At 45.3% G+C, this 16,560-nt stretch overlaps 1 protein-coding gene across 2 annotated transcripts in view; it reads left to right on the top strand.

Annotated features, from left to right (window-relative positions):
• Positions 1-16,560, top strand: part of LOC129015535 (conserved oligomeric Golgi complex subunit 7-like) — a 63,828-nt gene that overhangs the window by 29,081 nt on the left and 18,187 nt on the right. For both annotated transcript variants that reach the window (XM_054453668.2, XM_054453670.2), the window contains 4 exons: positions 4,714-4,841; positions 6,417-6,571; positions 9,885-10,001; positions 13,072-13,137. In XM_054453668.2, coding sequence (XP_054309643.1) covers positions 4,714-4,841; positions 6,417-6,571; positions 9,885-10,001; positions 13,072-13,137 — 466 coding nt within the window. The remainder of the gene's footprint in view (positions 1-4,713; positions 4,842-6,416; positions 6,572-9,884; positions 10,002-13,071; positions 13,138-16,560) is intronic.

Here is a 16,560-nt window from a genome sequence, read left to right as displayed (position 1 = left end):
GTTAGGACTACAGGTGGTTGTAGAGAAAATGGGCTTTCCCCGGTGGTCGACTGAGAGCAGAGCACCCCTTACTCCCATTTGGGTAAACAGTGCCTGGTGTGTGATGCTCTCTAAGCTCTTTGCCGTCTATGTTAAAAGCTTCATAAATTTTTAAAGAACACAGACCCCGTGACGCATGTTGCCGTCAAATCAGGAAATTGCTTCAGGAAGGCCTTGTTCTACTGTTCGGCGGCTGTGTGTCACTGACTTGGTTTATTTAATAGTTATTCTCTCTTTAATTACATTTGTGTATAATTGCCTCATACGTTCCAGGGAGTGTATTTATTGTTCGGATTCCTGATGACTCATCGGTGTTTTAGGCATGCTCACAGGTCAGGCCTTAGTTATGGGAAAGGCCCAGTGGATGGGGAAGCTTCCAAGGGACCGTGATGCCTTTGTGGAAGTGGCTAAGGAGAGTTGAGAGAGCTGGGCTAAGGCGAGTTGCCGCAGCACAGTGGGACGAAGGTGGAGCAAGGAATGGCCGCATCCTTCCCCTGGGGATGGATGTAGTGGGGAAGAGAACTACCCTTGAGACAGATCTGGAAGTGCTTTGCTAGTCAGCCATGGGACGAGTCTCACTCTCGCCCAGGCTGGAGATCTTGGCTCACTGTAACCTCCACCTCCTGGGTTCAAACAATTCTCCTGCCTCAGCCTCCTGAGTAGTTGGGACTACAGGTGTGTGCCACCACACCAGGCTAATTTTTGTATTTTTTAGTAGAGATGGGGTTTCGCCATGTTGGCCAGGCTGGTCTCGAACTCGTGACCTCAGGTGATCGACCCGCCTCAGCCTCCTGAAGTGCTGGGATTACAGCAGGTGTGAGCCACCATGCCCGGCTGGGACTTTAGATTTCTTTTTTTTTTTTTTTTTGAGACAGAGACTTGCTTTGTTGCCCAGGCTGGAGTGCAGTGGCGTGATCTTGGCTCACTGCAACCTCTGCCTCTCAGGTTCAAGCAATTCTCCTGCCTCAGCCTTCTGAGTAGCTGGGATTACAGGCACACACTACCACACCTGGCTAATTTTTTTGTATTTTTAGTAGAGATGAGGTTTCACCATGTTGGCCAGGCTGGTCTCAAACTCTTTACCTCAAGCAATCCGCCCATCTTGGCCTCCCAAAGTGCTGAGATTACAGGCGTGAGCCACCACACCTGACCTAGATTACTAATGATTCTCCCTGAGGTTTTCCAAAAGGGTTTTAGTTTTTCTTTTAACTTAAAAATTCTTTGGAAACACACACAAAAATAAAAATATAAAGAGAACAAGAACAATCCATAAACTCATCAGTCAGAGCCACCAACATTATTTGCTTCTGGTAATACAAATATAAATATACGTTGTTCACAAATATTAATATAAATGCTTAATATCTACCGTATAAACATTATGTAATAAATACATAATATATATTAAATATATTATATACTTTTATATATTTACATGTAATAATATGTTATATAATATATACAAAATATCTTAAAATATTGGTTGTAGACAGTCTTATATTTTCATTTTTTGAAATGCTCAAAATAATATAATGAGCATTTTCTTATGTCATTAAATGTTTTCCTAAGACATAGTTTTGTTGTCTTTATTTTTTTTTGTTTTTTTGAGACAGGGTCTTGCTCTGTTGCCCAGGTTAGAGTGCAGTGACACTATCACAGCTTACTGTAGCCTTGAACCTTCTGGGCTCAAGCGATTCTCTGAACTCAGTCTCCTGAGTAGTTGAGACCACAGGCACATGCCACCAAGGCTGACTCATTTTTTAAAATTTTTTGTAGAGACAGGGTCTTCCTATTTTGCTCAGGCTGATCTCAAACTCCTAGGCTCAAGTGATTCTCCTGCCTTGGCCTCAAAGTGCTGGGATTACAGGTGTGAGCTACCACACCTGGCCAATTTACTACCATTTTTAATCACTATGATATATAAAACTATAATGAACTGTTTTATACATTCGTTTTTGAGCCTAGCCCCGATTATTCCTTAGGATAAGTTTAAATTTGCAGTTGCTCAGAAATGAAAAATTTGAAGATACTTGTCACATTTTGTTCTTTTTTTTTTTTTTTTGAGATGGAGTCTCGCTCTGTTGCCCAGGCGGGAGTGCAGTGGTGCGATTTCGGCTCACTGCACGTGGATTCATGCCATTCTCCTTCCTCAGCCTCCTGACACATTTTGTTCTTTAGACCTGTTTTTGTATTTATCAGTAGTGAATGAAGGTGCCTGTGTTCCCATCCACTCACCAGCACTAGATTCTTTTTTTCTCCTGTCATTGCCAGGTTCTTAGACAATTACTGATATATCATTTTAGTTTTTCACTTTGGTTATTAGCAAGTTTGAAAGTTACATGATAAAAAGTATCTTTTCTCTTTTGAATTGCTTATTCTTTAGCCTGTTATTCTGTTTGGGAGTTTAACCTATTTCTGGTTAATTTGTAAGAGCAATTTATTTAAAGTAATATATTATTAAATATATTATAAAAAGCAACAAAATATGTATTATAAGAATTAATGATATAGAAATCTGTGACACAAAATAACTCTCCTATAATCCCACTTTAACCACTGTTACAAATTTGGTGCATATTCCTGAAAGAGCCTTATATAGTGAGGAATTTTTACCATTGTTTATCAAATATGTTGTAAATATATTGCCTAACTTTTAATTTTACCTTTAACATTTTTTGTATTATTTTAATAGTTAATATATGTACCTAATACAATTCAAAATATAAAAGATTATGCAATATAAAGTAAATTTTAAAAAATTTAGTTTGACTTTATCATTATAGAAAAATCTAGGAAAAAACAAGGAAGGAAAAAGAAATCATTCTCAACCCACCATTCAGAAACAGCATTTTGGGCCAGGCATGGGGGCTCGCACCTGTAATCTCAGCACTTTGGGAGGCCAAGGTGGGGGAGTCATTTGAGTCCAGGAGTTTAAGATCAGCTCTGGCAACATAGACCTCATCTCTACGAAAACAAACAAAAAAAATTAGCCAGGTATAGTGGCACACACCTGTAGTATTAGCTACTCAGGAGGCTGGGGTGGGGAGATCTCTTGAGCCTGGGAGGCCAAGGCAGTGGTGACCTATGGTTGGACCCCTGCACCTTAGTCTGGGGAACTGAGTGAGATCCTGTCTCGAAGAAAAAAGAAAAAGAAAAAAGACATAACACTTTGGATTCTATACATGTGCAGATTTGATTATTACCACGTTAGACCCACATTACTTTACCTAGTCTCTACAAAACCTTGTAAAATTGGTGCCAGCAATCAAGAGCAGCAGACTTTAGCTGAGTGAGTATTGAAGGAGAAGTAGGAGTTAACTAGATGGAGAGGGGAAGGGACGAAGCCGGTCCTTCCAGACAGAGGATCAGCATGGGAACAGAAGGAAGCTTTTAGGAACTGAGAGAAGGCTGGGAGCTAGAGGAAGAGGGAAGGAGGATAAGGCTGTAGAAGTAATAATAAAACGAGCTGAAGGAGGGGGCCAGAAGGATGTGAGGATACCAGTAAGTAGGCTATTACATTTACTAATCCCCTGTTGAGACTGTGTCCAAAGCTTTCTGATTCTGAGCCGTGTTTCCATGAACATCCTTCTATCTCTGTGTATTTGTTGATTTCTTTGAGATGATTTTCAGGAATTGAATTACTGTGTTGTAGAATATGCACATTTACATTCGGATACAGCGTTTTACATTTTTATGTGGTTGAACGTAGGAATTTTTGGAATGCCTGGCCTATGGGGTATCCTTTTGTTTTTTGTTTTTGTTTTGAGACAGAGTCTCGCTCTGTCGCCCAGGCTGGAGTGCAGTGGTATAATCTCTGCTTGCCGGGTTCAAGCAATTCTCTTGCCTCAGTCTCCCAGGTAGCTGGGACCACAGGTGCGTGCTACCATGCCCAGCTAAATTTTTTTTGTATTTTTAGTAGAGACGGGGTTTCACAATATTGGCCAGGCTTGGTCTCAAACTCCTGACCTCAAGTAATCCGCTCACCTCGGCCTCCCAAAGTGCCGGGATTACAAGTGTGAGCCACCGCGCCCGGCCTCTGTGGCAATTCTTGAACCTGACCTTGATGAGGGTTATTTATTTATTTTTTTTTGAGATGGAGTCTCGCTCTTGTTGCCCAGGCTGGAGTGCAATGGTGTGATCTCAGCTCACCACAACTTCTGCCTCCTGGGTTCAAGTGATTCTCCTGCCTCAGCCTCCCGAGTAGCTGGGATTACAGGCATGTGCCACCATGCCCAGCTAATTTTGTATTTTTAGTAGAGACAGTGTTTCGGTTTCTCCATGTTGGTCAAGCTGGTCTCGAACTTCTGACCTCAGTTGATCTGCCCGCCTCGGCCTCCCAAAGTGTTGGGATTACAGGCGTGAGCCACCGCGCCCGGCCAATGAGGGTTATCTTTTGAAGGGATTCTTATCCGTGATGGGTCATGGGATTCAGGGGGCTGGTGTCTTTAATAGTGCTTTAGGCAAACAATGTGCAAAGCCCAAATTTATCCAGATATTTGCTGAACTGATTGTAGGAGAAGCTTCCATGAATGATAAAAGCTGCTTAACAAAATGTAGTCCCCTCTGGAGATCAAACGGGGAAAGTTCTAGTAGAGCGCCTCTTGATTGTTGCTTTCCCACAGTTAATTTCAGATTCTTTATTCATTATGGTTTTACATTTCTGATTCCCTAAAGATGAACACAATCTGGTAAAAGTCACGGAGCTGGTGGATGCTGTGTATGATCCATACAAACCCTACCAGCTGAAGTATGGCAACATGGAAGAGAGCAACCTCCTCATCCAGATAAGCGCCGTGCCTTTGGTAAAGTCGTAGTGTGTCCTGGGGCCACTGAGGAAGCATTCTGTTAGCCAGGCTGTTGGCCACATCTGGGAGAGGGCTGGGGGTTGTGATCCGGGGTGCTGAAATACGGTCTTTAAGCACTTGTGGGCTCTTGTAATCCCAGTGTAAAATGAGACCGTGTATTTGCTACCAATTTTCTATTGATTGATGGATTGAGACAGGGTCTCCATCTGCTGCCCAGGCTGGAGTGTAGTGGTGCGATTACAGCTCACTGCAGCCTTGATCTCCTGGGCTCAAGTGATCCTCCTGCCTCAGCCTCCTGAGTAGCTGGGACTCCAGGCACGCACCACCACGCCTGGCTCATTTTTGTATATTTTTTATAGAGACGGTTTTGACATGTTGCCCAGGCTGGTCTCAAACTCCTGGACTCAAGCAACCCACCCACCTGGGGCTTCCAAAGTACTGGAATTACAGGCATGTGCCACCCTGCTGGGCCCTAGTTTTCTATCTAAAATCCCCAATGAAGGTTTAACAAAGTGAGAGGCTTACATCTTTTGGGGGATAAGTTGATTATCTCCCTCGTTTAGTAATTTCTTACTAAGGCAGTCTTTTGTTTAAGGAAGACATGCAAATGGGCACAGGATCTTAGCACTCAAGGGCAATGCTGCAGGGGCAGGTTCACTATGTGGGTACCAGAGGTGGAACTGAGGCCATTTCCATTTCAAATATTATTTTGTTTTCAAGTCATAAGGTTGTCTAGCATGAGGTGCATTGATATTTCAGAATTGATCTTATAGTAGTTCAAATCTACTGCCTCTTACCATTTTCTTGTTTTCTGGGGATATATCTAGAAAGTCTATTGCACTTCAGTGCCATACTTGCCCCTGAAGGAAGGAAGCATTTTCCTTTTGCCTTATTTTTTATTTTTATTTTTTTGAGAGGGTCTTGCTCTGTCATCCAGGTTGGAGTCCAGTGGTGCCCAGGTTGGAGTGCAGTGGCACAATCACAGCTCACTTCAACCTTGATCTCCCAGGCTCAAGCGATCCTCCCACCTCAGCTTCCCAGTAGCTGGGACTATAGGTGCACGTCACCACGCCAGGCTAATTTTTTGTAGAGATGGGGTTTCGCCATGTTGACCAGGCTGGTCTCAAACTCCTGGGCTCGAGCAATCTGCCCACGTCTGCCATCCAAAGTACTGGGATTACAGGCTTGAACCACCGCACCCAGCCCCCTTTTGCTACATTCTTTGGAGCATCTGATAAGGAGAATTTGAATCCTAGCTCGAGAGCCAGAGGGAGAGATGCCATCTTAATAATCACAGAAAAAGAGGAAAGCAATGAAAAACATTAGGATCAAGTAGACAGACATTCGATCATGTTTTTCTGCCAGGAGTGAATTTCCATGATCCCACTGATGACTTAGACTGTTCTCCTTTGATTCAGGCTCTAGAGAAGCGTTCAAAGGTTGGGACTATATTTCTGACATCGTTATTAAGTGATTTTACTACAGATGAGAGGGCTTGGAGGTCTTCCCCTATCTCGACATTGTCTGTTCTAAAGCCTAATGCAGCTTTATTTGTCTGTATTTGCTGACCAGGAGCATGGGGAAGTGATTGACTGTGTGCAGGAGCTGAGCCACTCTGTGAACAAGCTGTTTGGTCTGGCGTCTGCAGCCGTTGACAGATGCGTCAGATTCACCAATGGCCTGGGGACCTGCGGCCTGCTGTCAGCCCTGAAATCCCTCTTTGCCAAGTAAGGCTGGGGAACTGGGGACCAGATGGGTCACATTGGAGCAGTGTCTGTCCCAGATAAAAATGCACGTGTTCTGTATTTGTTCTCTGAACCCTGGGAAACGCTTGCACCTGAACCCAAGAGGATGTTGTTAAGGATAGTCATAGTGGCATTGTTTGTAATGGTGTAACATTTGAAACAACGTAAATGTCTACCCATTAGGGAAGGTTACTTAAGATGTGACATATTCATATGAGGGAAACTTGTGCAGCAGTTAAAGTATGTTAAGAAAAAAAAAAGAAACCTTAGACAAGTTAAATTTAACAAAGTTTATTTGAACAAGAAAAAGGATCTTTGTCCTGGTGCGGTGAATCACGCCTGTAATCCCAGTACTTTGGGAGGCCAAGACAGGTGGATTGCTTAAGCTCAGGAGTTCGAGACCAGCTTGGCCAACATGGTGAAGCCCTGTCTCTGATTGTTCCAGAAATACTGAGCATGCGTCTGTGAACTGTGGAGGCTCCTGGACCCAGAGCTCCCTGGCATTGCCATCGGGCATCCAGCATCTCCCAGGGCAGTTCCACGTAGGCATTTCTATAGGAACACATCATCTGGTGTGGCCAGATGAGCCTGGATGTGTTCCTACAGAAGAAGAAACATTAGGCTGGGTGTGGTGGCTCATGCTTGTAATCCCAGCACTTTGGGTGGCTGAGGCAGGTGGATCACTTGAGGTCAGGAGTTCAAAACCAGCCTGGTCAATGTGGCGAAGCTCATCTCTACTAAAAATGCAAAAATCAGCTAGGCGTGGTGGTGGATGCCTGTAATCCCAGCTGCTCAGGAGGCTGAGACATAAAAATCGCTGAATCCAAGAGGCAGAGCTTGCAGTGAGCCAAGACTGCGCCATGGCACTCCAGCCTGTGCAACAAGAACAAAACTCCATCTCAAAAAAAATAAAATAAAATAAAATAATACATTTCCATATTAAGCATTCAAACTGTACAAAAGTATATCTGGAAAACCCAGGCCATCTTCTCTAAAAGGGAAGATTTTGAAGTTCCCAAAATAGCTGATGCTTATAAAATCAGGGAAATCAGGTCGAAGCTAACTTGAGCAGGGCTCAAATGGCACATTGTTCAGTAGTGAGGAGGGTTTGGGGAAGGGTATTAAGGGAGGCAGGGGCAAGGAGGACAGGGTACGCAGGAAAGGCAGGTGCAGGTTGGCCTAACTCGAACTAGGATGAAGCATAGAGTATAGCGGCCAACTGGTGGTTCAAGAAGGAGGGGTATTAAGACTGTGATGGGCACGGGAGCTCTGGACACTTACTAGTGGGGACCTCAGAGACGGTAGTGTTCCTCTCTGAGTAAACTGATGATGACAATATCTCCTTTCCAAGGAGGTTGTGAATATTAACCAAAAGCATATCATTAAAGCCCCTAACACAGTGACTCTGACATGGTTGACAATTGGAAATGTGTATTGTGAGAAACAGCTGGAGGGTTTGAGAACAAAAATGATGTGATGAAAGCTACGCTTTCCTCTGAGATTTCATGACAAACCCATTTAGAATTCTGGATTGACAGCTAATGAAATAGAGAAAGCATTTGCTTATAGCCATACCCGAGAATAGTGGCTAAACAAAACTCCTTCTCCTGCAGTGTGTACCTGCTCTTTCTGCAGAGCACATGGATATTTGCCATAGTTGCAGAGGTGGTGACACAGTTGTTTAACCTCCCATGGCTAAAGCACAATCATGTTCCTTAACATTCTCCTGTCAGTTTGTGCTTGAGGCCAGCCCCTCTCCCTCCTGGGATTTATAACCCTAGAAAGCTGTCACCTCTCTTGGTGCAAGGGGAAGGTGTTGTCAGTGGTACTCTGGGTTTTGCAGCTTTTCACCTGAAAGCATTGGGGTCTCTGTAAAGGGAGCAGCAGGATCATTTGCAGTCAGTGGAGTGGCCTGAAGCTGTTTCTTCCACTTGGTTCGTTGACTGGCCTGTGTCTCCACTGCATGGACTGACCTTTAGGGGCTGTGCCCTGGGTCCTCACCTTTCACTTTCCTCATTTAGAGCTTCATTTTGGGAGGGGCAAGCGGCAAGGCTTCTTGTGATGCATGCAAATGTCACAAGTTTCGTAGCTTTCAGAGGACACGACTCCCTCCTTTATGTCCAGCTCTGTGCTAGTTCCTGGGGATATAAGTATGAGGCACAGACTCTGTTCTCCCAGAGCTTAAAGTCTAGCAGCAGCAATAAGCATCATACAGATTATTTCTTTATCTGGAGACTGGTCTTGCTCTGCCACCGAGGCTGGAGTGCAGTGGCGTGCTCATGGCCCACTGCAGCCTTGACCTCCTAGGCTCAAGCCATCTTTCCACCTCAGCCTCCTGAGTAGCTGGGACTACAGGCACGCGCCACCACGTCCGGCTAATTTTTGTATTCTTTGTAGAGACAGAGTTTTGCCATGTCACCCAGTGTGGTCTTGAACTCCTATGCACAAGTGGTCCTCCCACCTCGGCCTCCCAAAGTGCTGTGATTACAGGCATGAGCTACCACACCCACCTAATTTTTTTTGTTTTTTTTAGAGATGGGATCTCACTGTATTGCCCAGGCAGGTCTCGAACTCCTTGAGCTCAAGTGATCCTCCCTCCTCAGCCTCCCAAGGTGCTGGGATTACAGGTGTGAGCCACCATGCCCTGTCTAAACAAGCTGTTTAATTACAGTGTTTTAGATGCTGTGAGGGAAAAGTATGTGTGTACAGTGAGAGCAAACAATGCAGCCTGTGAGGGAGGATCTCCTGGCTTTGAATCCACTTTCATGCGTCTGTCCCATTAAAGTCGGACCCTTGCCAGCTGTGAAACTTTAATCTTTGTGCCACGGTTATTTAATCTAAATTTAGAGGATGAGAATGATGCAGAGGTGCCCTGGATGTCATGACCTTCCTTACGTTATCCCAGGTCACAGTCAGTTACTACTGTGGGACCGTGATGTTTAAACAGTTCTTCAAACCTGCTTTCACAGAAATGTACTTATCTGGATGAGGGGGGATTTATCAGCATCATCTCTCACCTGGTTGCTTCCTGGAGTCAACTTCACGATTATTCCTTCCTTCTCCTCTTGGGCATCTCTTTTAGAAACTGCTCAACCAGGTGGTAAAGACAGTCTTGCCACATAGAGAAGACCTTTTTGTGTTCAGAGGTTTACAAGGAGTTTCACTCCTCGGTGGGAGCCTCTAAAGATGCTCTCAAGGCCATTAGCAATTTGTCCAGAGCTGTATAATTCCAGGTCTCTTTAGAGTTGGGGAATCAGTGGTGACCTCCCTACCATTTTCTTCCCTTTCCCGGCAGGTATGTGTCTGATTTCACCAGCACTCTCCAGTCCATACGAAAGAAGTGCAAACTGGACCACATTCCTCCCAACTCCCTCTTCCAGGAAGATTGGACGGCTTTTCAGAACTCCATTAGGTAAACCGGGGGTTGTAATTCAAGCTTGTTCCTAATGTAGCCAGCATAAACATGCATGATATAGTATATAAAAATGACGAATGTGTTTAGAAGGGGTTCATTTTTTTCTTTCACTGCCTTTTTAAAAAGCAAATACTCCAGACTCTAAACACAAACCAATAAAACCCAACCCAAACCAACCAACAAAAAGACCCCTCCAGCTCTTAAGATATTTTTTAAGTTCTTTACAAATGCCATATCTCCTTTAATGACTTAAATTTTTTATATTTGATGTGAGATTTTTTACCCCCCCTCAGCATATAGTTTTTATAGACCTAAAATAACTTAGGGCTTATGTATTAGAAAATGCATAGGTGATTGGATCCTGTTTCTGGATCTGAGAACCATGGTACATGGTACTAAATGGTTCCAGGCAACGCTATTTGGCCTGGAAAGGGCCATTTAAGAGTTCAGTGAAAGGGCTGGGCTTGGTGGCTCATGCTTTTCATCCCAGCACTTTGGGAGGCTGAGGCAGGCAGATCACTTGAGGTCAGTAGTTCAAGACCAACCTGGCCAACACAGTGAAACCCCGTCTCTACTAAAAATACAAAAATTAGCTGGGTGTGGTGGTGTATGCCTGTAATCCCAGCTACTCGGGAGGCTGAGGCAGGGGAATTGCTTGAACCTGGGAGGCGGAGGTTGCAGTGAACCGAGATCCTGCTGCTGCACTCCAGCCTGGGTGACAGGGCAAAACCCTGTCTCAAAACAAAAAAGGTTCAGTGAAAGGAATTGAGGTGACCCTCTCAAGTGGTTGTTGATGGCCAGATTCTGGAATAGCCTGTGTGGCCTGTGGGCCACTAGGTAGACACCCTATTTTGCCCCAGGCCCTGAGGCTTGATGGAGGTTCAATCAGCAGTTGCCTGAGATTTGGTCCTCAACATGTCCAGCTGGAGAGCATGGACTGTTGGCCTATGGCCAGATTTGACCTATGGACATGTTTGATCATTGCAGTTTTTAACAAGTGGATTTGTTACCAATATTTAGAAACTAGATTTAACATGATCCGGATTTCTACTGTCACCTAAAAAATGAGATGCTCAGGCAACACTGGGCCTGCATTGTCATAGCCACTGGGGCTGGCAGCAGGGGTACCTGAGAAACTGGGCACGGGTTCCCTGTTGTGCGGTGCTTCTCTCCTCTCCCAAGTTGGCTAATAGTAATACGATTAGGCTCTCAGACCACTTGGCAGAGGAGAGAAGCACCATACAACAGATGAAAAGCAGGCTGGGCACGGTGGCTCACACCTGTAATCCCAGCACTTTGGGAGGTCGAGGCAGGTGGATCATCTGAGGTCAGGAGTTCAAGACCAGCCTGGCCAACATGGTGAAACCCTGTCTCTACTAAAAATACAAAAATTAGCTGGGCATGGTGGTGCGCGCCTGTAATCCCAGCTACTTGGGAGGCTGAGGCAGGAGAATTGCTTGAACCTGGGAGGTGGAGGTTGCAGTGAGCCAAGACTGCACCATTACACTCCAGCCTGGGTGACAGAGCAAGACCTCATCTCAAAAAAAAAAAAAGCAATCTGGAAGTTTCTTTTTCTTAAAACCATTCTTCCTGGATATATTTTCCCAAGAGAGAAATGGCCACTCACTTGGCGCACTTCACCCACTTTCATGTCTTACCTGACCCTTGCCTGTGACACATGTAGTTCTTAATGCAGTGGCCCATGCCAGAGCAGACCCAGACCCACCCAAGGCCATTGGGTAGATCCAGGACCACTCAGGACCATTTTAGATTATTACCTCACCTCACAGGCTCTGTTCTGGATTTTTTTGATGAAATTTAATGTTCTATGGGTTGATAGGTGCAGCAAACCACGATGACACACGTTTACCTATTAACAAACCTGCACGTCCTACACATGTATCCCGGAACTTAAAATAAAATTAAATAAAAAAAAGTAATGTTCTAGATGCTAACTGTATTCCTTATCACCCGTGGTGGTTTGGTATTCTGGAAAATATTATGCACAAGTTTGTTCTGTTGCACGTAAGGGAAGTGGAATATTTTACCTTCTCATAAACTTTTCTTATGATGGAATGCCTAGATACCCTGGTGATGATGGGCACTTTTAGAGAAAGTTAAAAGTTAACTAGACTTAAGATGTTTTTAATCCTTGGATTTGTCCTGACATTATGAGTTTGGTGTTGAAGGACTCAGCAACTGGGAGTTTGAGGCTTGGCATAAAATTACTTGAAAATTAAAGGATCATTCAATATGGATATGATGGTCATTTGGGCTTATCTCTGAGAAACAAATGGATTAATCTTCATCTGCCTTTCATATGATCAGGGAAAGATACTTCTAGTACCAAAACATTTTCTGTGTCTGGAAACTAGCAGGCATCTAACAAATATTAAGTAATACATTTTTTTTTTTTTTAATTTTAGATACAGGCAGGATGTGGTGGCTCATTCCTATAATCCCAGCATTTTGGGAGGCCAAGGCAGGTGGATCACTTAAGGTCGGGAGTTTGAGACAAGCCTAGCCAACATAGTGAAACCCCGTCTCTACTAAAAATACAAAAATTAGCCAGGCGTGGTGGTGTGCGCCTGTAATCCCAGCTACTTGGGAGGCTGAGGCAGGAGAATTGCTTGAACCTGGGAGGCAGAGGTTGCAGTGAGCCGAGATCACGCCATTGCACTCCAGCCTGGGTGACAGAGTGAGACTCAGTTGCAAAAATAAATAAATAAATAATAAATTTTAGATATAAAATATCTCTACACTGTTTTTCTCAAGGACAAAGCTGAGTATTTTGGAAATGTAAAATTATTTGAGGAGGCCATGGATAGAATTGTGCTTTCATAGCAGAGATGCCAATGACAATGGAGGTTATTGGAAGGGACCAGCATTTTCTTTTTACATTAATGACTAATGAATGAAACATTTCAGGCCAGCAGATGTTTAACAGCTTTCCCAGAACCAAACTACCCAAAGGAGCAAATAATTAGGATTTTTATAAGACAATGTTTGTCCTGTAAAGGCTGGCATTCCAGATACTTGACCTTGAAGTGCTTTTTGTTTTGTTTAGGATAATAGCCACCTGTGGAGAGCTTTTGCGGCATTGTGGGGACTTCGAGCAGCAGCTAGCCAACAGGTAGGAGAGAGGAGTCATTGTCCTCTAGACCCTGGGGTTCCTGATCAGCACGAACTTGGTCTAGTACACAGTAGAGCAAGGACAGCATAGGCCAGATGTGGAGGCCACAGGGCTGGAGGACTGTCTGTACCTAGATACGGTGTGTCATTCTTGTCATCATTAAACGTTTATTGAGCACCTAAAAAGGGCAAGGCTTTGTCCTACTTGGCAGGGGTCACATAATTTTGGTTTGATATGGTGCTTTCAGCCTAAATGAGGAAACAGTGCATCTTGTCTCCAAATTAGGAATGGGCTGGGTTCCGACTGCTTGTTTATAAATTAGTTGTTGGGACTAAAAATAAATTTCCGTATAGAAACGGTGTGACAAGTGGTGGTGAAGTCCCTTGGGCCAGCCTTCAGGATCCGGGTGAACTTAGGCAGCCTGCCTTCTGGGTCCTGCAGTCAAATTGCGTGCTGCTGAAGGGCTGTGTATCGAAGGGGAATCTCTGGGGTCTGCCCTGGAAAAGCTTGTTCTACTCCCTTCCTCTCTTCTCATACCTGCCAGGGCTTTTATGTTGCCCTGAGGTGGCCTTCTTCAGACAGTTTTTCCCTTCAAGGGGCTCTGGCTTCCCACATTTCTTTCTGTATTCCTTTCAATGAAATCTCTTGATTCCCTTGGTATGGCTGATGCCTCTATTCCTTAGGAGTTAAGGGGAAGAAGTCTGTTTCATACAGGTGTTTGAGGGACCAGCAGCAATCCCTTAACCTCCTTCTTGCGTGATTCTTTATTGCCCTAAAGTAATCTCTGGGTGATGAAATTTTTAGTGGTGGTACAAAGTGAAATGAAAGCACCACTGTTCCAAAAGTAAGTAATAGGCGCTAGGAAAATACAGAGGAGCCACAGCAATCTCCCTGTATCTGGCCCAAGCTGCCCAGGACGAGAGAAATCTCTCAGATGAGATTTCAACTCGGCCTTGCTTTACTCAGCCCGTAAATCACAAAATGATCCCTTTCTGCAAAGAAGTGATCATGAGAGCCGGGTGGCCAATGTCAATCTTGTCACTGGAGCAGCCCAGTGCGTTCTGACCTGTTGCCTCTGCTACCCGCCTGTTGGTGGGGAGTGGTCCTTGGTAGGAGTCTAGGTGCTGCTGGTGAGATTGATGGGGAGATAAGATAAGCTTTACAGGCGCCTGCCACACACACACACACACACACACACGCACGCACGCACGCACACTGTGCAGCCTTCCAGCCAGGCACACAGATGGTGACTGTCCCTTTCCAGGCTTAGTGCTTCCAGGATGACATCATCTCTTTCAGGAGCTCCCTTGGATACACCCAGGCTGTTCTTGACTTGAAGCTCAGCCAGGGAGAGGCCCATCTTTTATCTATTGTGTCCCCATTCGTGCTCCTAATCAGTCTCTCCTTACCCTTCAGAATGTAATACTTGATTTCATTAAGAGATTAAGGAAAATCTGTGTCCTAGGAATTACCATTTACTTCATTTATATTATTTACACACACTCCACTGTATGCCTGTGGCACTTTGGTTTTATTCACTCCAGAAAGTCACCCAATTTCCGTGCTGGGCATTCAGGAGAGAGAGTTAGGAACAGCAGCAGCTGCTCCCACTCTATCCTGCTGGGAGCCTTTCCCCATAATGAGAACCATCACAAAAAATCTTGGACTAAAGACAGTTGGTGGTCTCAGAAATGACAGAAAACAAAGAATCGTGAGAAGAAACTGCCAACAAAGAGCACAGACCTTCCTTGGCAACTCGCCCCTACCTCCTGCCCCACCTCCCACCCCATTCGCCTCTCCCTTCTGCCCCACTCACCCCCTGCCTCCCGCCCCACTCGCCCCTACCTCCCGCCCCACTCGCCCCCTGCCTCCCGCCCCGCTCGCCCCCTGCCTCCCGCCCCGCTCGCCCCCTGCCTCCCGCCCCACTCACCTCTGTCTTCCACTTTACTCACCCCTACCTCCCTTCCCACTGGGCCACAGCTTTCCTGGGCTCTGAACTAGGTCTTGGGGATATCAGATAATTAAACTCAATCCTTGCCCTCAAAGAGTTTAGAGATGAATGGGAGCATCCAGCGTGTGCCAGTATGCTCATTGCTGTGCCAAGAGAACGCAGTGTGCACAGAGGAGGGAGCATTACAATTCCATTGGTTCCCTCGACTATGACAAGTTATTGCCCACTTCTCAGCCATGGAAACTTGTAAATTTATACTAGATTTCCAAAACCTGACTTGTCTCATTGAACTGTCCTCCGAAGACCTGGTCACTAAAGACAGGGTCACCCATCCTTCAACAGTTGTGGAGCCCCTGCCATGTACCGGGCACTGTGCTAGTGCTAGTAATTCACAAATGAAGAACACTCAGTGTTTTGTCCTCACCGTCCAGTTGGAGGGAAATGAGACGGCATGTGTTAAATGCAGAACAGAAGCAAGAGCCCTTTGGGAGCTCTGCCATTGGCTGATGGCGCAGAGGGCTGAAACCTCCCGGGGTCCCTGAGGCCTCTCCTCTGCCAAGCCTTTCTAATGCCCCTGTGAAGCACTATCTTCGGGAAAAAGCCAAAATCAGATTTGCCTTCTGGGAAGATCATTCCGCTAACCCTTAGGAGGACAGAGTAAGTAGAACTTCGAGGACTAGAGGAAGGGAAGCCGGTTAGTTGGAAGCCTGCTGCGATCCAGGCAAGAACTAGTGAAGACTGGAAGGAAGGCAATGGCAGAGACAGGCCACAGTTTGACAGATAAGAGACCCAACCAAAGTTACTGGTTGGCTCAAGCAACAGGAAGAACGAACTTGAACTCAATGGCAGAGGCAGGTAGCTGCTTATGTCAGCAGTTCCTCCTGAGGAAGATCGTATCGCTGGGATTTATTTGCAAGTACAGGCATTTCTTGACCAACTCAAGGATCTGTTTCTGAAATAGTGAGTGCATCCTAAGAACTGCTATGTCCAAAGCAATGTTTTCATAAGAAATTATAGTAAAGGAGAAGGCAGGGAATTAGCCACGTTTGGGATATGTCATAATGCGGTTCCCTAGTTACACATGTTCATGTAATTCTGTACATATTTAGATGGGTAGGATGGGTGGTAAAGTTGGGCTAAGGAAAACAGGGTGGAGGTCAAGATTCCACTTCCCCGGCGGTACAAGGGGTGGATTATCATATGAAACCTCCTCTAGGTGTTTGTCTTTCTCGAAGAGTTTGGAAAGTGCCAGCCTCAATAGATCTCTCTGTAGCACCTAAACCACAAAAATAAACCTCCCAGTGCCATCAAACACAAGCACCACACAGGCTTGGCATGTAGGACAGGTGAGCCCGTGGGTAAAGAGGCGTGCAGCGAGCTGCTGTCACTGTTCTCCAGGAGCCAGCTAGCTGCTATCCTGCCCGGCGGTCTCTCTGATGGTGGTGCTGGTGGCCCATGCTGGCATTTGACTG

The sequence above is a fragment of the Pongo pygmaeus genome, chromosome 18 (genome assembly GCF_028885625.2).
Source record: "Pongo pygmaeus isolate AG05252 chromosome 18, NHGRI_mPonPyg2-v2.0_pri, whole genome shotgun sequence".
Taxonomy (NCBI): domain Eukaryota; kingdom Metazoa; phylum Chordata; class Mammalia; order Primates; family Hominidae; genus Pongo; species Pongo pygmaeus.
This window is presented reverse-complemented; position numbering and strand designations above follow the sequence as displayed.